This window comes from Rhinoraja longicauda, chromosome 13, assembly GCF_053455715.1.
Source record: "Rhinoraja longicauda isolate Sanriku21f chromosome 13, sRhiLon1.1, whole genome shotgun sequence".
NCBI classification, from domain to species: Eukaryota; Metazoa; Chordata; class Chondrichthyes; order Rajiformes; family Arhynchobatidae; genus Rhinoraja; species Rhinoraja longicauda.
The window spans coordinates 17,988,234-18,008,776 of NC_135965.1; the positions used below are offsets into that span (position 1 = coordinate 17,988,234).

General features: G+C 46.8%; 1 protein-coding gene across 1 annotated transcript in view; it reads right to left on the reverse strand.

The window, feature by feature from the left end:
* Nucleotides 1-441: 441 nt before the first annotated feature.
* The window catches only part of wwtr1 (WW domain containing transcription regulator 1), a 116,193-nt gene continuing 96,091 nt past the window's right edge, over nucleotides 442-20,543 (reverse strand). The window contains exons 3-6 of the mRNA XM_078410451.1: nucleotides 15,804-16,000; nucleotides 6,512-6,657; nucleotides 6,240-6,337; nucleotides 442-2,918 (exon numbers count right to left, since the gene is read on the reverse strand). Of these exons, the coding sequence (XP_078266577.1) occupies nucleotides 2,713-2,918; nucleotides 6,240-6,337; nucleotides 6,512-6,657; nucleotides 15,804-16,000 (647 nt within the window). The 3' untranslated portion in view covers nucleotides 442-2,712. The remainder of the gene's footprint in view (nucleotides 2,919-6,239; nucleotides 6,338-6,511; nucleotides 6,658-15,803; nucleotides 16,001-20,543) is intronic.

Sequence of the window (20,543 nt, forward strand, 5' to 3'; positions counted from 1 at the left end):
TCCTCCTCACTGCCCAGATTCGAGTATACATTGATAAAGCAGAAGCAACAGCAGAATTCGGTATGAGATACTAAAAAGTCAGTTGATTAACACAAATTTACAATAATAAGAGAAACTAGTTAACTATCAAGGTCTAAAAGTGCAATTCACTCAACTCACATTAAGATTCCAAGCTTTTTATATATATATATATATATTTTAAAAAATCAGACACAGTGCCAATTCTGTCAGGAAAGAGCTTCCCAGATATGAACAAAGGTTGATAAATTCAGGTTATGTTAGAGAGGTGAGGACAGTTATTTAATCCCGTTTGGTTTCCATTTTCTGTCCTTTCACCTCTGGCTGGGAGGAAACGATAGTCCAGGAATAGCCCCAAACCTGAAGCATCTCCCCCCCCCCCCCACCCCGCCCCCCCCCACCCCGCCTCCCCTCCTAACCCCACACACATCAATACCACTCCCACCACTGGCCAAAGTGAACATGAAGTGATTTCCTCCCTTGTTTGCAAATCCTCACCACCACAGGTTCCAATGCAACCCCGCCCATCCAAAACACCACACACCTTCAGAAACGCATGCAACAAAGGGAAGGGAACAGGGGTGACTGGCCAAGCTTGGGGTGATGGCATATTGGCTCAGACATCCAATGTACCTTCAGACAACTCTTAGAGTCCAATGTTCATGCACAGCCCGATCCAGGGATATTTTTGCTTACAGAGGGTCCTGTGTTCAAACCGCAGAATTAACTGGGCAAAAAAAATGTACGCATCAAGCTCATTGACTTTCTCTGTCCAATTATGCATCGTTTCCATTTAGAGACCTTCCTCCAACTGCTCAGGATTAAAAGCGAGGTGGGGGACGAGCACAAGGGGTAAAGGTAATCCCACCTCCCATGCTTTATACTGGGTCTGTTGTGTGTCTGGCATTTACATGGACACAGCCTGAAGAAGGGTCTCGACCCGAAATGTCACCTATTCCTTTTCTCTAGAGATGCGGCCTGACCCGCTGAGTTACTCCAGCTTTTTGCATCCATCCACAGACACAAACACACAAGAGCAGATACAATAGAGTTCCTAGAGTTCGTAATGCAGTCTCAAGCATCGGGAAATGCCCTTTCTGGAACATTCTGTGCTACAGACTGCATTGCCAGGCCCAACCTTTCCTCCTGTTGTTAAAACGAAGGATTAACATTTACCGCAAATTCATTTTACATCACCCACTCTCTGCCACCCTTCCCACTAGAGTTCTTGACCCACTTCCCTGCAAAAAGGAATCAGGGGGTGGCCAAGTGGGTGGGGGTGGCCAAGTTCCTTCAGACTGTTTCAAAGCCTGGGTATCAAGCCTTATTTTGTCACGAGGGCACCTTCATAAGGACTTTGACCCACAACTCGTAACAACAACGGTACAAATCCAACATCCCTTTCCACTCCCAACTTGCACAATACCCCGTTCCTTACAGAGCTTTCCCAATCCATTACGCCCTTTTCCCTCTTTATCATTCCAAGTTCCAACTCTTTCTTTTTTTAAAAAGGAAAACAATTCGAATATTCAATGTGATAAAAATCCAAAATCCAAGTTTCCTTACAATAATAATAATAATTTAAAAAAAGGTTTTCTTAAAAAATGCTTTAAGTTGCCACTTGATAAAAATGTGATAGCTTTTTTTTTTGTTGCAAAAGTCTATTTTTACAGCATGTAGCATTACAACAACAAACTATGAGGGAATACCATTAAATTTGGCTACGTTATATTCTCAAAACTTTGAAAATTGAGATGCCTAGAAGCTAAAGGTGAAATGAAGGGGTTTCAGCAACTTACTCCCGATTCCCATCTACCCTTTCTAAAGATAGTTTTAAATGGTTAACACCTCCACTATATATAACAGGCAAAGGTAGGATGTGTGGTAGTGACAAGTCTATCAACATTGGCATCTAAGTCATGAGAAATAAGTAATAGATGACAAGAGTAATATATACTTGCAACATGAACAACCAAAACTGCAGAGGTGCCTCATGTGCAAATGGCTGCTATCGTCATGGCGACCAAACTTGGGACTCCATATTTGCACTCCTTTTGTACATTATTTTATAGATTGAACAATACAAACAATTTTAAAGCTCTGTTCATGTTAAATAGATGAGTACTTGGCATGACTTCAATCTCCTGATAAAGGATCACCAAAAAAACTACTTGAGTATGAATAACCTCCCCCCGACCCTCCCCCCCCCCCCCCCCCCGACCCCCACCCCATCCCAATCCTTCCCCACCCAACCTTCCATTCAACATTGAACCAAAGAGACTTCCAATCACAAAACAAATGGTTAATCGCTTAGGTTCAGATTTTCAAACATCCTTTAGTTGCTAATAATATAATAATATCATAATATGGAAAAAGAATCATCCATTTGGCCATGCGAGACAGGTCAAGCAGTGGAATCTTTGATCTTCTACTAAAGGTTAATCCCATGATTATGTGGAAGGCCAAAGACATTGAGATAGTTCTAGGATATAGTTCATATAAAGTACTGCTAGCCGCCTTTAGTTAAATGACAAGCATATACCACTTTGGGTTGTAGGGACGAACGTGAAAGTTGTCAGGCAAACAAAAAAGCACTACTTGAGGCACTCTGCCTCTGATCCAAGCAGAAAAGGTAACTCCATCTCAATCTCCATTTTAGTTGTCTTCCTTTCCTCCTCGTGCTTCCCGCAGTGATTACAACCAAGTGAGGAAGGTCTCCTTAGGATTGAGGCTGGACTCCACATCAGGCAAGATGTCTGAGCCAAAGGGCTCCTGCAGGCTTGGCATCAGGTCCTCGCCTTCCAGCGTCCCGAGATCCACGTTGGTTCCAGGCAGGGAATCCAGGAAGTCAGGGAAGCGGCTGGGCTGGTTTGCAGTCATCGCAGTCTGGCCCATATCTCCTGCAAGTAAAGAATAATGAACTTACTAGGAGCTCCGCTAAAAAATATGTTCCTCACATAAGCTCTAAGCCAACAAAACTCAGAAAGGTTTAGTTTTGGTTAATTTAGTTTAGAGATACAGTGCGAAAACAGGCCCTTCTGCTCACCGAGACCCTGTCGTCCAGCGATTCCCATACATCATCCAACACACTAGGGACAATTAACAATCTTTACCAAAGCCAATTAACCGGCAAACTTGTACGTCTTTGGAGTGTGGGAGGAAACTGGAGCTCCCACGCAGTCACAGGGAGAAAGTACGAACTCCGTACAGACAGCACCCATAATCAGGATCGAATCCGGGTCTCTGGCACTGCAAGGCAACAACTCTACCACTGTGCTATCGTGCCGCCCTGAGGCAGCATCTATCAACAAGGATCCCCACTATCCAGGCCGTGATCTCCACACTGCTACAGTACACAAGCCTGAAGTCCCACACAACCAGGTTCAGGAACAGCTACTTTCCTACAACCATCAGGTTGTTGAACCGACTTGCTCAATCCTCATCCTTCCTTGACAATGACCACTTCTTGCACGACTATTAACTTGTTTTCTAATCATGTTTTGCACTAATGTCCCGTATTTGCACGTTTTTTTCTTTTCACGGTCTTGTATGATTTATATATAATTTATGTTTAGTGTCCATCTCAGTCTATGTGCCTGTGATGCTGCTGCAAGATTTCCATTGTACCTGTATTTGACCATACTAGTGCCTTTGACAATAAACTTGATTTGACTCAGTTGGGAGTTTAATACCTGCTTTGAATCTGAGCTCTATAGATCAGAAAGACTCTGATGTCTGTGACCATTTAGTAAGATACTGAAGGGCCACTGGTAAGTTAAAACTTACAGAAATCTTCCACGTATATGAATGTATTATTCTTGTTGGACTGAATCTCTGATTCAGAGTACAGACTCCAACCACACCAAATGAACTCAAATGGAGATATCTATAAATTGTTAGATGATTTTCCTCTGGAGCTAAATGTTGTGTTTTAAATTATCTCTCTTTTGATTTAGAAAAGGCACAAAATGCTGGAGTAACTCAGCACAGTAACTTTGGGCGGCAGGGTGGTGCAACGGCAGAGTTGCTGCCTTACAGCGCCAGAGATCCGGGTTCGATCCCAACTGTATGTTTGAAAACCCACCTGCGTGGGTTTTCTCTGAGATCTTCGGTTTCCGCCCACATTCCAAATACGTACAGGTTTGTAGGTTAATTGCCATGGTATAAATGTAAATGATCCCTAGTGTGTGTAGGATAGTGTTAATAGGCGGGGATCGCTGGTTGGTGTGTATTCGGTGACCACAGGGCCTGTTTCCACACTGTATCTCTAAACTAAACTCAGCAGATCAGGCAGTATCACTGGAGAACATGGATAGGTGATGTTTCAGGTTGGGACCCTTCTTTAGACTGTCCATGTTCTCCAGGGATGCTGCCTGATCTGCTGAGTTACTCCACCATATTGTACCTTTCCTTGGTAAACCAGCACCTGCAGTTCCTTGTTTCTCCACTCTTTCTTTTGATATATATCTTATTGCTTTCATTTAGAAACTGAGTTTTTTTGAAAATGTGTTTCTACATCAAAAAATATTTTATAAATTAGTTATATATTTAAGGTTCAATTTAATGCCCGTGACTGCAGGAGATTACAGAGAGTTCCATCACATAGACCAGACTTCCCACCATCGACCATCTACACTTCACAATGCCTCAGGTGAGCAGCCAACATAATCAATGGCTTGTCCCCCCACCCTGGTCATTCCTTCATCTCTCCACTCCCGTCAGGTAGAAGGTTCAATGGGCACTCCACCAGGCTCAGGAACAGCTTCTTCCCCTCTGTTATCAGGCTTCTGAATGGTCTTTCCACAAGCTGGGGTACTGTCCAATTCATCTCTACCCTATTGCGGACATTGGATTTTGTCTCTGAAACTGGTGCACATCAATGCTGAGAACAATATTCTGCACTCTGTATCTTCCCCTTTGCTCTATCTTTTGTATTTGAGGTTGACTTGACTGTATCCATGTATAGTATTATCTGATCTCTTTAGACTTTAGACTTCAGAGATAGTGTGGAAACAGGCCCTTCGGCCCACTGAGTCCGCACCGACCAGCGATTACCCCATACATTAGCACTATCCTTCTTCTTGCGTTTGAGGCAGCAGAAATTATGTAACGCCCTCCAGGCGCTGTAGCCAGTGCAATGTGCTGTTGTCGAGGGCCGTGAGGTCTACCCCTCCACCAGGGGGACGGAGGACAGTGCAGTAGAAAATGACGTGCTGCGCTGTTTGCTGGTCTGCTCCACACACGCAGGCTGCTGATGGACACAACCCCCAACGATGCATGTTGGCATTGAACTGGCCAACCCCTGTGCGGAGCCGGTACAGGGCGACCCATTCTTTGTGGGGCATGTCCGAGCCGGGTGAGGCTGTGGTTTTCGGTGCGACAGTGAATTGAGGAGGTTGCGATGTCTGATCCCAGCTGGTTCTCCATGCTCCTAGTATGTGGAAACCGGAGCCACAGAGGGTCGCTGCATGACGGGAGAAACGGTGATGAGATGACAGGCATTGAGGTCCCAGTTGCTGTGAATCCTGGGCGAGGTGGTGCAAAGGATGTTTGGCGTCCGATGGGGCCTTGCACACCAGCCTATGAGTGAAGAACTCTCTGCGAAGCTTGGTGGGTGCGATACCTGCGAGCACCGGCAGGAGATCCGTCGGAGTAGGGCGTAGGCAGCCAGTGATGATCCGCATGGTGGCTCATGTTGTCGACCTCCCCGTGATGAGCCCTGTCAACTGACCCCAGTCAGGCGAACGACAACAAACAGAGAAAACAGAAGCAGAAAAAACAGCTTGCAGCCCAAATGCAACCTCAGTCGCTGCAGCTTGGCGCCAACCTTGGAGCTTGGAGCTTGGAGCATGCGCCCTTCCTAGGGCGGGCACCTACGGATGTCAAACTGGATGGCATCACCCTGCTGCAGCTGAATGCGGAAGACTTCACCAAGGCAAGCACTATCCTGCAAATTAGGGACAACATACAATTTATAGAAGCTAATTAACCTACAAACCTGTACGTCTTTGGAGTGTGGGAGGAAGCCAGAGCACCCGGACGAAACCCACGCGGTCACAAGGAGAACGTACAATCTCCATACAGACAGCACCCGCAGTCAGGATCGAACCCGAGTCTCTGGCGCTGTAAGGCAGCAACTCTACCACTGCGCCATTGTGCTGCCCAATCTCATAGGATAGCATACAAAACAAACCTTTCCACTATCATTGCTCTTGACTCACCTGTATCCATTTCCTCCACATGCCCCAAGAAGTCTTCAGGTGTTCTTCCCAGTCCTAAGCCACTGTCTGCACTTGCCTGCCGTGAGTGGTATGGTCCACTGTAAATGAAGACCAGTAGGGGATGGCAATAGCAGAGACGGAGAAGAAAGGAGATGGGGAAATGGAGGAGGAAGGGAAGTCCGTTAATAACACTCAATCAAACTAATGCTACTGCCAAAATTAAAGGTTGTTGCCAACTGAATGTTGAATTTGTAAATTAAAACCCAACTTGCCTGCTGAGGAAGGGATCAGAGCCATTGTTGGTGATTGCGTGCATCTCCTGCGACATCGCTGGTGTGGAGATAGCATTCTGGGCTGTGGGGAGGTTTTCTGATTCAATGGGAATCTGATTGGGTATCTGATTATACAAGGCCTTCTCCTGAAATGCAGATGTTATAGTCAAGAGCCGACATCAAAGAGAAAATAAACTTCAGTTCAGCTCTTCAATCTCAAGAAAGAAAACGCAAGAATCACAAATAGAAACATGTATGGACACACACGCATGCACACTCACACACATGCAGATGCAAACACACATGATGACACACACACACACACACACACACATATATATCGATCAGCTAAAAATATTATGACCTGATGAGCCAAAACATTATGACCACCTGCCTAATATGCTGTTGGTCCTCCGTGTGCAGCCCCACACGCAGCAGGGTGCGATACACTGTCGATTGTGACACATTCCTCCTGTGACCACCATTAAAACTTTCTGTGCCTTATGCCACAGTGGACCTTCTGTCGGTTTGGACCAGACAGGATAGCCTTCGTTGCCCTCGCCTTGGGCGCCCAACACCCTGTCACTGTCCAGTTTGTGGTTTGTCCCTCCTCGGACCACTGTCGGTAGGTACTCACCACTGCTGACCGGGAGCACCCCACAAGCCTTACTGTTTCAGAGATGCTCTGACCCAGTTGTCTGGCCATAACAATTTGGCCCTTGTCAAAGTCGCTCAGGTCTTTACTCCTGCCCATTTCTCCTGCATCCAACACATCAACTTCAAGAACTGACTGTTCACTTGCTGCCTAATATATCCCACCCCTTGACAGGTGCCATTGTAACAAGATAATCAATGTTATTCACTTCGCCTGTCAGTGGTCATAATGCAGACCTCCCAACATTTGATTTTGCAAATTCATAGTTTTGATGTCCAAAATTTAGAATTTTACATGAAAATTCATAATAAGGATGGTAATGCAACTTTTCAGCCAAAAAAAAAGGTCATTCATGCCAAATGCGCATACACGTTGTGCTACATTCATGTGTGAAAAACGACTATTATTTCCAACAGTCTGTAGTTCTTGGACAACATGTACAATGTCAGTATAAGAAAATAACTGCAGATGCTGGAACAAATCGATTTATTCACAAAATGCTGGAGTAACTCAGCAGGTCAGGCAGCATCTCGGGAGAGAAGGAATGGGTGTCGTTTCGGGTCGAGACCCTTCTTCAGTCTGTCAGGCCTATCATGAGTATATTCTGCTATTTATAGAAAAGTTATTGAACAGAGATACTTTTTGCAACACAAAAGAAAAAATTGTTTTGTTTTGCTTTTTCTAGTTTGCTTTTCCCTTACACATCCCAATTCTTTTGGTATTGAGTAAAAGGCCAATGGTCATAAAATGTATGACTAAGTTATGAAGAAAGTTGATATATGCGACTCGACTAAGCATACGGAAGTACTTGTTGAAGTAAATTTGCACACTATTTGATAATCAGCCCAAAAAGGTGGTAATTGGCTTTTCTGCTGACTTTCCGCCAAATTCGGAAGGGGTGGGAGGGGCGCATAATGTTTTGGCTGATCGGTGTATATATATACACAGAGACACACAAATAAAAATAGAGAACTGCACACACACAGACACACACACACACACAGAAATACATATATGTCTTTGTGTATGTATATATAGACACACAAACTCCAAAGACTTGCAGGTTTGTAGGTCAATTGGCTTTGGTAAGAATCGTAAATTGTCTCTAGTGTGCAGGATAGTGCTTGTGTACGGGGTGATCGCTGGTCGGCACTGATTTGGTCGGCCGAAGGGCCTATTTTCATGCTGTATCTCTAAAGTCTAAACGCAACAGTCCGCCTCTCACCACAGATACAGGTGTTGGACAAAAGACAGATCGATTCCAGAACTCCCGTTTCCGCACTGTATCTCTAAAGTGAACTAAATTCCCAAATAAAGATTACTCCCCCACTGCATTTCAAATGAAAGCTTCGTTTTCTCAACCATATCTTTCTCCTCTTTTGGACATTGAACCTGTCGGGACACGGGAATGGGCATCCAGATTCATCAGTTGTTCAAGGGAAACAAAATATGGTCGCCAACGGGAGTCGTGGAATTGTTGCTCGGTTCAAAGGCATCCCAGCAGCTGTGCCCCAGGCAGGAACATGCAGGGAAAGGCTATCCCACCAGCTGCTGGATGCTGGCCGCCACCGTACACTTTAACCAAGAGTTTGGCTTTAAACACATTGCTTCCAAGGTTTACGAGAATTATATCAGGAATGAGTGGGTTAACAAATGATGAGCGTTTGACGGCACTGGGCCTGTACTCACTGGAGTTTAGGAGCATGAGGGGGGGACCTCATTGAAACGTACCAAATAGTGAAAGGCTTGGATAGAGTGGATGTGGAAAGGATGTTTCCACTAGTGGGAGAGTCCAGGACCACAGGTCATAGCCTCATAATAAAAGGATGTACCTTCAGAAAGGAGATGGGGAGACATTTCTTTAGTCAGAGGGTGGTGAAGCTGTGGAATTCATTGCCACAGAGGGCTGTGGAGGCCAAATCAATAGATATTTTTAAGGCGGTGATTGATAGATTCGTGATTAGTACCTCAGGAGTTGAGGAGAGAAGGCAGGAGAATGGGGCTGAGAGGAAAAGGTAGATCAGGCATGATCGAATGGCAGAGTAGACTTGGTGGGCCGAATGGCCTAATTCTGTTCCTGTAACTTATGAACTTATGATCAATGGATTGATCCCACAGACTGCCTCCTGCCATCTCCCAATTGCCATGAAGCTGTTTTGATCAGCATTTTCTGAGGGCTGCATGAAAACGAGGATTTGAAATGGTTCTTCCCTCTTCTATCCTTATCTCCCGCCTTTTGTCTTTTCATCTCTGGCCTTCATTCAACCACCTGCCTATAAACCCCATCCCACCCCCTCTTCACCTGTATTCACCCATCACATGCCAGGCCCCGTCCCCACCTCCCTTTCAGCTTTCTCCTGAACTCCCCGCCACCACAATCAGTCTGAAGAAGGGTGGCACGGTGATGCAGCGGTAGAGCGGCTGCCTTGCAGTGCCCGAGACCCTGCTGCTTGCAGTGCCCGAGACCCTGCTGCCTTGCAGTGCCCGAGACCCTGCTGCCTTGCAGTGCCCGAGACCCTGCTGCTTGCAGTGCCCGAGACCCTGCTGCTTGCAGTGCCCGAGACCCTGCTGCTTGCAGTGCCCGAGACCCTGCTGCTTGCAGTGCCCGAGACCCTGCTGCTTGCAGTGCCCGAGACCCTGCTGCCTTGCAGTGCCCGAGACCCTGCTGCCTTGCAGTGCCCGAGACCCTGCTGCCTTGCAGTGCCCGAGACCCTGCTGCCTTGCAGTGCCCGAGACCCTGCTGCCTTGCAGTGCCCGAGACCCTGCTGCCTTGCAGTGCCCGAGACCCTGCTGCCTTGCAGTGCCCGAGACCCTGCAGTGCCCGACACCCTGCTGCCTTGCAGTGCCCGAGACCCTGCTGCCTTGCAGTGCCCAAGTACAATCCTGACTGCGGGGGCTGACTGTGCGGAGTTTGTACATTCTCCCTGTAGGATGGGAGTAGGTTTATATGGAGCATAAACACCAGCAAAGACTCGTTCGGCCGAGCGGTCTGTTTTGTGTGGTCGTTTCTATGTGGTATATAATCTTCTCCACTCCCTGTTGTTAGCGAATAGCCTGTCTGCTATTTGTACTCAGTGTTTTTGGACTTTGGAGAACAGGCCCTTTGACCAGCGATCACCCCGTACATTAGCCTTGTCCCGCACACTCGGGATTATTTACAATTTTACTGAAGCCAATTAATCTACAAATCTGAATGTCTTTGGAGTGTGGGAGAAAACCGGAGCACCCAGAGGAAACCACAGGGAGAACGCACAAATTCTGTACAGTCAGCACCCGTAGTCAGGATCGAACCGGGGTCTCTGTAAGGCGGCAACTCTATCACTGCGCCTCCGTGCAGCCAACAGCCCACAGCTTTTAAACACACAGCCCACCAGGTGTACGTTGGTTCTCAAGAGAGGGTCTGAAGAAGGATTGAGACCTGAATATCACCTATTCTCTGAGTTACTGCACCAGGTTCACGTTGATCATCGGTCACCTGTTCATACTAGTTCTATGTCAATAGACAATAGGTGCAGGAGTAGGTCATTCGGCCCTTCGAGCCAACACCACCATTCAATGTGATCATGGCTGATCATTCTCAATCAGTACCCCGTTCCTGCTTTCTCCCCATACCCCCTGACTCCGCTATCCTTAAGAGCTCTATCTAGCTCTCTCTTGAAAGCATTCAGAGAACTGGCCTCCACTGCCTTCTGAGGCAGAGAATTCCACAGATTTACAACTCTCTGACTGAAAAACTTTTTCCTCATCTCCGTTCTAAATGGCCTACCCCTTATTCTTAAACTGTGGCCTCTGGTTCTGGACTCCCCCAACATTCGGAACATGTTTCCTGCCTCTAACGTGTCCAACTCCTTAATAATCTTATATGTTTCGATAAGATCCCCTCTCATCCTTCTAAATTCCAGTGTATACTAGCCTAGTCGCTCCAGTCTTTCAACATACGACAGTCCCTCCATTCCGGGAATTAACCTAGCAAACCTACGCTGCACGCCCTCAATAGCAAGAATATCCTTCCTCAAATTTGGAGACCAAAACTGCACACAGTTGCGGTCTCACTAGGGCCCTGTACAACTGTAGAAGGACCTCTTTGCTCCTATACTCAACTCCTCTTGTTATGAAGGCCAACATTCCATTGGCTTTCTTCACTGCCTGCTGTACCTGCATGCTTCCTTTCAGTGACTGATACACTAGGACACCCAGATCTCGTTGTACGTCCCCTTTTCCTAACTTGACACCATGCAGATAATAATCTGCCTTCCTATTCTTACCACCAAAGTTTATAACCTCACACTTATCCACATTAAACCTCATCTGCCATGCACCCGCCCACTCACACAGCCTGTCCAAGTCACCCTGCAACCTCATAGCATCTTCCTCACAGTTCACACTACCACCCAGCTTTGTGTCATCTGCAAATTTGCTAATGATACTTTTAATCCCTTCATCCAAGTCATTAATGTATATTGTAAATAGCTGCGGTCCCAGCACCGAGCCTTGCGGTACCCCACTAGTCACTGCCTGCCATTCTGAAACGGACCCATTTATCCCCACTCTTTGCTTTCTCTGCCAACCAATTTTCTATCCATGTCAGTACCCTACCCCCAATACCATGTGCTCTACTTTTGCACACGAATCTCCTATGTGGGACTTTGTTGAAGGCTTTCTGAAAGTCAAGGTACACCACATCCACCGGCTCTCCCCTGTCAATTTTCCTAGTTACATCCTCAAAAAATTCCATAAGATTGGTCAAGCATGATTTCCCCTTCGTAAATCCATGCTGACTCAGAACGATCCTGTTACTGCTATCCAAATGCTCCGCAATTTTGTCTTTTATAATTGACTCCAGCATCTTCCCCACCACTGATGTCAGACTAACTGGTCTATAATTTCCTGTTTTCTCTCTCCCTCCTTTCTTAAAAAGTGCGATAACATTAGCTACCCTCCAATCCACAGGAACTGATCCTGAATCTATAGAACATTGGAAAATGATCACTAATACGTCCCTGATTTCTAGAGCCACCTCCTTAAGTACCCTGGGATGCAGACCATCAGGCCCTGGGGATTTATCAGCCTTCAGTCCCATCAGTCTACCCAACACCATTTCCTGCCTAATGTGAATTTCCTTCAGTTCCTCCGTCACCCTAGGATCTCTGGCCACTAGAACATCTGGGAGATTGTGTGTCTAGAACATCTGGGAGATTGTTTGTGTCTAGAACATCTGGGAGATTGTTTGTGTCTAGAACATCTGGGAGATTGTTTGTGTCTAGAACATCTGGGAGATTGAGCACCAGGAGGAAACCCACACAGTCACAGAGGGAACATGCGAACTCCACACAGACAGGATCAAACCGGGGTCTCTGGCGCTGTGAGGCAGCGGAGTTCCAGAGCCCCGGCCGCAGGGGGCAAGTTCGTCACACCGCGGAAGTCCAAGTCTGGTCAAGTTCGGCCGCCTCACCAGGCCTAGATGTCACATTATTGAGGGGGACCTCCAGTGGGGACTTTATCATGAAGGGGACAAGACCACCAGTTGTCAGAAAATCAGTGGTGGACCTGCACTTATTTTATTCTGTGGCAGCTTACTGTGCTCAAACTTGCCACTATTATAAAAAGACTGCCCTTCAAAAGTGCTTCATTGTCTTTAAGCGCCTCAGGGGGGGGGGGGCTTGAAATGAACGTGACAGCAGCCAGGTACTAATAAGTCCTTCTTTTGTCTTGGTCGGAACTTGCTGAAGAATGAAATGAATATATCAGTGGGGGTAGAGATCGTCTCTGTAATGTGAGCCCTCCAGAATCAGGATTAGGATTTTCTAAGTGCATTGAGTTGATCATTTCTTTGTGCAGTATTATGAAATACGTATCAGACAGTAGGCAGCACAATCTACCTCCTTGCCCATTTTGATTTATTGTTATTGCACAGAACAATACCGCACAGGAAATGCCCCCCTCGGCCCACGGAGTCTGTGCTGAACATGATGCCAAGACCATCATTTATCTACCTGCACATAATTCATTTCCCTCGATGCCCTGTATTAACATCTGCCTATCTAAGTCTTTTACATGCCACTAATGTATCTGCTTCAACCACCACCCCCGGCAGCATGTCTCAGGCATTCATCACCCTGTGTGTAAGAAAACATGCCCACACATGTCTTTTAAACGTTGTCCCCTCACCATGAAGCCATGCTCTCTAGTTTTTGATCTTTCAATCCTGGGAAAAAGATTCTGAATGTCAATGTCCCTCATTATTTTATATACTTCTATCAGGTCTCCCTCCAACCTCCGCCGTTCTAGAGGAAACAATCCAAGATCTTCGGTTTCCTCCCACACTCCAAAGACGTACAGGTATGTAGGTTAATTGGCTGGGTAAATGTAAAAATTGTCCCTAGTGGGTGTAGGATAGTGTTAATGTATGGGGATCGCTGGGCGACACGGACTTGGAGGGCCGAAAAGGCCTGTTTCCGGCTGTATATATATGATATGATATGATATGAAGTCTGTCCAACCTCTGACTGTAGCTAATACCACCTAATTCAGGCATCATTCTCGTAAACCTCCTCTGCACCCTTTCCAAAGCTTCCACACATCCTTCCTGTAATGTGGGCGACCAGACCTGCATGCAATACTGCAAATGCAGCCTATCCATACCGGAGATGTGCGGTTTTGTAGGTTAATTGGCCTCTATAAATTGTCCCTGGTGTGTCGGGAATAGATGAGAAAGGGTGATAATTTAGAACTACTGTGAACAGGCGATCCATGGCCAGTGAGCCAAAGGCCCTGTCGCCGCGCTGTATCTCAAAACTAATATAGACTTAATGCTGGCAAATGGGACTAAAGTGGATTTGTGCAATTGGTTTCTGTAAATTGCCCCTAGTGTGAAAACTAGTGTAGGGGTGATCAGTGGTCAGCACGGACTCGGTGGGCAGACTGTTTCATACTGTATCTCTAAACTTAAACTAAAGTACTGGAGATGGGAAATAAGGTCAGCATGGACATGGTGGGCCGAAGGGCCTGCGCCGTACCAAACACAGCACAACACTAAACTAGATGTCCTGGTCTTACTTGACAACAAGTGACAAACAACATCAGAAAAAGATGTACAAAACGTCAGATTGACAAGGAGATGGAGGGAGAAATGGAATGGCAGATTGACAGAGGGAAACAGAGAGAGAATTATGGCTCTAATCATTGATCATTTCCGCCCAATAATTTACTGTCAAATTATTGACGCAAGTTGAAAACAACTTTGCTCTAAGCTGCTGTGAGGCTGCAAATGTCTATTATTCAGCTTGAGCTGAGGTAAACTCCTCCTGCAAAAACAACCTTGTTCCTGACAGGATCTGTTTTGGTGATAATATGGCTGGGATCAATTACAGGAAGTGTGTGTGATTTGTTTACACTGGAACAGTCTCAGTTGTTCTTCCTCTCTCCCCCCTCCTATCCTGGAGATGGGGAGGAAGTGACAGAGTGAGTAGATGGTGGGGGAGGAAAGGGATGACTCTTTAGACTTTAGACTTTAGAGATACAGCGGCCTTCGGCCCACCGAGTCCGCGCCGACCTGCGATCACCCCGTACACTAGCACTATCATACACACTAGGGAAAATTTATAATTTACCTTCAAACCTGTACGTCCCCTGAGTGTGGGGGGAAACCGGAGTACCCAGAGAAAACCCACGCGGTCACAGAGAGAACGTTCAAACTCTGTACAAACAGCACCCGTAGTCAGGATTGAACCGGGGTATCTGGGGCTGTAAGGCACCAACTCTACCACTGCTTCACCATGCCGCCCAGTGTTGTTGTTGTGTCTATGTCATTAGGAGGTTTGTGAAGCTCTAGGAACAAGATAATCAACCCTGTTTTCTACCACCATCCTATTTTCACCCCTTTTTTGCACCTGGTGAATATTTGTTGCCCATCCCAACAGACGGGCAAGAGCTGTAGAGCGTTCCAGTTAAAGATTTGTTATCCTTGCAGTGAAGGGGTTCCCCCAGTGCTGATCAGGAGAGAATCTGACAGCGACAATAGAATGTGCAACGACACAGCACAGGAACAGGCCCTTTCTTGATTAGCCAGGGTGTCAAAGGTTACGGGGAGAAGCCAGGGGAATTGGGTTGAGAGGGAAAAATAGATCAGCCATGAATGAATGGAAAGAGAAGACTCGATGGGCCGAATGGTCTAATTCTGCCCCAATGTCATGGTCTGATGGCCCAACCTGCCCATGCAGATGAAGATGCCCCATCTACGCTTGTCCCCTGTCCGAATTGGGGCCATCGCCCTTTAAACCTTCCGTATCCATGTACCCGTCCAAATGTCTTTTAAATGCTGTTATAGCACTTTAGTTATTTTAGTGTAGTTTAGTTTAGTTTAAAGACACAGCACGGAAACAGGCCCTTCGGCCCATCAAGTCCGCATCGACTAGCGATCCCCGCACACCAATGCTATCCTACACACACTGGGGACAATTTACACTTCAGTCTGAAGAAGGGCCTCGACCTGAAACGTCACCCATTCCTTCTCTCCCGAGCTGCTGCCTGACCCTCTGAGTTACTCCAGCATTTTGTGTCTACCTGAAGTGCATTCACCCTGTCTGTTCCACTAACATTGGCCTTGTGGAGAAGATGGCAGCAGGAGCAGGTACCTACCTGTCTCATGAGTTCCTGCTGCAGATGCTTGATCCTCTCTTTCTCCATCTGGATCTGCTGGAGACGCATCTTCTGCTGGTGCTTCTGCTGCACCGTCAAGGCGCTGGAGAGACTCATCATGGCCAGGCGAGGATTCGGGGAGGGCATGCCGGAAGGGGCCACAGTGGTGTTTGGTGTCATCTGCTGTTGGTTCATCACTGGGGAGAGAAAGGCAAGTGGTTAACTCATGCTGCAGTGTAATTATCGTCTGCAGTTGCTGAAAGCATGAGGCCCTGGACCATGTATCGGGGAGTAACAGAATGGACTCCCCTGGTGCTGGTGGATCCTCCACTCCACCCTCGCTAAAAGTCAAGATGTACTTCAGTTTATTACGGTTGTCGTGGACACCAAGGTACAGTGAGGTTCAGCAGAGCTGGTTTATCATTGTCATGCTTACTGCTGAGATACAGTGAAAAGCTTTTTGTTGAGTGCTATCCAGTCAGTGAAAAAGGCTATACATGATTACAATCAAGATGTCAGATCAAGAATACAGATACAGGATAAAGGGAATTACATTTAGTGCAAGACTAGTAAAGTCCAATTAAAGATGGTTCGTAGGTTCCAATGGGGTAGTTGATAGCTCAGGACTGCTCTCTAGTTGGTGAGAGGATGGTACAGTTGCCTGATAACAGCTGGGAATAAACTGTCCCTGAATCTGGCGTTTTCAAACCTCTGTACCTCTTGCCTAATGGGAGATGGGAGAAGAGGGAGTGGAGAGGAAGAGGCAGCTTGAAGTGTAGATGGAGTCAATGGAAGGGATGTTGGTTTGTCCAAGGGGAGGGTGATGGTCTGGGCTGTGCCCACAATTCTCTGCAAATGTTTGCAGGTTGTTCCCAAACCATGCTATGATGTATCCTGATAAAAATGCTTGCTTTGGCACATCTGTAGAAGTTGGAAAGAATTGTTGGGGACATACCAAACTTCCAAAGCCTTCTCGGGAAGTAGAGGCGTTGGTGTGCTTTCTTGGCCCTTGTTTCGATGTGGCTGCACCAGGCCAAATTGCTGGTGATATTCATTCCTAAAAACCTGAAGCTACCAACCATCTTAATCTATCCAGTGAACTCAGGTCCCCTGGCTATAGTTCCAAAATGAATTTGTGTCTCTCAGAAGCACTTCATGGAAACCCACTCAGCATGCAGCATCTAACAGTACACTCCCCGTCCAGACGGTATTTGTGCCTACGTCCTCCCATCTGCCATTGTAAAATTGTCCCAAGTGCTGCTGTATGGGGCGATTGCTGGTCAGCGCGGAATCAATGGGCCGAAGGGCCTGTTTCCACGCTGCACCTCTAAAGCCTAAAAGTCTAAACTCACTGGCCTACATGAAAGGTGCAATTTACCCATCAACCAGTATATCTTTGTGCTCCCCGAAGTATCTACCCTGTTTCTTCCCCCACCCCCTCCCCTGAAAACTAGCTGACCTCACACTGGTTTCTCCCCCTCCCCCTCCCCATCCCCATCCCATTCCACTAATGTTTATGTGTGATGTACAAGTCACAACTTTTCTATCCATGAGCTTAACAATGCGCAACTCTTTATCCTCCCAGGCTCACACCTGTGTCCTCATCTCTGGTTTTTGTCCAACAATCGGTCTATCAAATAACTCTCTCGCCTGTGTTTACATATTACCTACCATGCTCTGTCCTGCCTCTCCTCTCTCCCAGCTTTCGTTCCCACGCCTCCCTACAATCAGCCTGAAGAAGGATCCCAACCCAAAACGTCGCCTATCCATGTTCTCCTGAATTGCTGCCTGTGTTACTCCAGCACTTCGTGTCTATCTTTGATATGAACCAACATCTATAGTTCCTTGTTTCCACTTATTGCACATATACCTAGGGACAGAGAAATTCCTTTTTTGCATAGAGTTTAGTAAAAATTCTTACTATACATAGCCACAATCATAATTAAGTGCAAGAGTGCAAGAATAGTAGAATACATTGAGGCAGTACTCAAGAGTCGCCATGTTTCTGGCACCATTTCTTGTGATTCAAGTCCAAAGTTGTGATAAATGTAGAGTCTTAACTTTGCCATAAAGGCCCGTTGTTCTGGCCGCGACACTGTGTCGGAGTTGCAAGATCGGCCTTGCATTTGTGCGGTCAAATGGGACTAGCTTAAAATGGTCGGCATGGAGAAGATGAGTCGAAGGGCCTGTTTCTGTGCTTTGTTGGACCTTTCACATGAGTGATCTCACAGGGAGGCAGTTTACCAACAACTTGCCAAGTGGAGTTAGGGATGGGCATTAATTGTTATTTACCTGCAATGCCCGCAGCCTGCAAATGAATAAAAGAAAATGATAAAAACAGGTGTTACGTCACCATCCTGGGTGATTATCCCTCGGAATGGACTAGCCGTGCTGTTTATGGCCTCTCTTGCCAATCTATAATCTGCCCCCTCTTTTGCTCCCAATCTATCCACAACAAAGACAGGAATCAGGCTAACGTGCTTCCAGGATTGTCCTGGAATCTCCAGGAATTAAAATTACTCCCGGGAGCATCTGGAAGAGCCAGGAGCAACAGGTTAAGCCAATGGCAAAATGCTGTGTTGTGAAATGCCTTCAGCAAGGCTGGAGTGTGCGCATCCCTGGTGTACGGTGAACTAGGCAAAGAGTAGGCTGAAGGAAGGTTGGGGTTTCAGTAGGTGGGGTGAGGGAGTAAGGGCATGTGAGGACTAGAGCACGTCTGTTTGTGGGCGTGTGCGTGTGCCTGTATGTGCGTGTGTAAATACTTAGAGCGTTTTAGTTTTAGTTTACCAAGGTTCCAAGTCAGTTTATTGTCACATGTATCAATTAAGGTACAGTGAAATTTGAGTTACCATACATCCATACTAAGTGAAAAGCAACAAGACACACAGCCACACAAAAATAAAAGTTAACATAAACATCCACCACAGCGGCTCCCCACATTCCTCACTGTGATGGAAGATAATAAAGTCCAATCTTCTCCCTCTTTATTCTCGCGCGGTCGGGGCTGTCGAACCATCCACAGTTGGGGCGATCAAAGGTCCTGCTGCCGGCGATCCGAAGCCCTCACGTCAGGGCGATCGAAACTCCCACATCGGGTCAGGTGAAACTCTCCGTGGCTTGGAACTCCCGGGGCTTGGAACCGGGGACGGCGGGCTCCACGATGTTAAAGTCCACAGGCCCGTGGTTAGAGCTCTCCACAGTCGATCCCCGGCAAAGGGATTGCAAGCTCCACGATGGTAAGCCCGCTGTTGAAGCGCTGGGTCGGTCTCCAGGAAAGGCCGCGCCACTCCACAATGTTAGGCCGCAGTGGGGACAGAGATACGATACGGAAATAAATCGCATCCCCATCGAGGTAAGAGATTGAAAAAATTACAGTGAACAGCCTTTTTGTTGCGTGCAATTCAGTCAGCGGAAAGACTAGACATGATTACAATGTTTAGTGCAAATTAAAGTTCAGTAAAGTCCAATTAAAGATTGTCCAAGGGTCTCCAATGAGGTAGATGATAGGTCAGGACCACTCTCTAGTTGGTGATAGTTGCCTGGCAACAGCTGGGAAGAATCTGCTCTTGAATCTGGAGGTATGCGTTTTCAAACTTCTGTGCCTCTTGCCTGATGGGAGAGTGGAGAAGAGGGAGTGACTGGGGTGAGACTGGTCCTTGATTACGCTGGTGGTCTTGCCGAGGCAGCGTGGTGTAGATGGAGTCAATGGAAGGGAGGTTGGTTTGTGTGATGGTCTGGGTTGTGCCCACAACTCTCTGCAGTTTCTCACGGTCTTGGACGGAGCTGTACCCAAACCATGCTGTGGTGCATGCAGGTTCAATCCTGGTCTCCAGTGCTGCCTGTGTGGAGTTTGCACGTTCTCCCTGTGACCCATGATTTTCATTCAACCTCTCCCCTCCCGGGTACTCCAGTTTCCTCCCACATCTCAAAGATGTGCGGGTTAGTAGGCTAATTGGCCTCTGCGTGCTGTCAGCTGTGCTCTGTGAGTGAGTGATGAGATGTGTTTGCCCTGAAGGTTGTGGCCACCAGCCATCCCTCAGAGAGTCAAACGTGAAATGTTGCTTCCAGCACAGCACAGCTCATTCAGTTGAAATGGCAAAATAATATTTTAGCTTCAAGTTACAGCAAACAAATTATGAAAGCAAATGGGATGTTACAAAGGAAATGGCGCATGCAAGTAGGAAAGTCTGGCTGCAACTATACATGGCAATTGTGTGATCGCATGTGGAGTAATGTGTACAATTCTGGTCTCCGCACTTAAGGAAGGATGTTCTTGCATTGGAGGTAGTTCAGAGAATATTCACTGAATTAATTCACAGGCAGCACTGTGGCGCAGCTGGTAGTGCTGATGCCTCACAGCGCTAGAGACCTGTGTTCGATCCTGACCCCGGGTGCTGTCTATGTGGAGTTTGTACATTCTCCCTGTGACCGCGTGAGTTTCCTCCCACATCCCAAAGATGGGCAGATTTGTAGGTTAATTGGCCTCTGTAAATTCCCTCTAGTGCGTAGGGAGTTGATGAAAAAAGTGGGATAACAAAGAACTAGTGTGAACGGGTGACCGATGGTCAGGGTGGACTTGGTGGGCCGAAGGGTCTGTTTCCATGCTGTATCTCTAAACTGAATTCCTTGGATGAAGACGTTTGCTTATGGGGAAAGGTTGGGGCCAATACTAATTGACGTTTAGGAAAAGAAGGGTGGTTTTATTACAGCAAAGAAGATTTGGATGGGGCTTAATGAGGC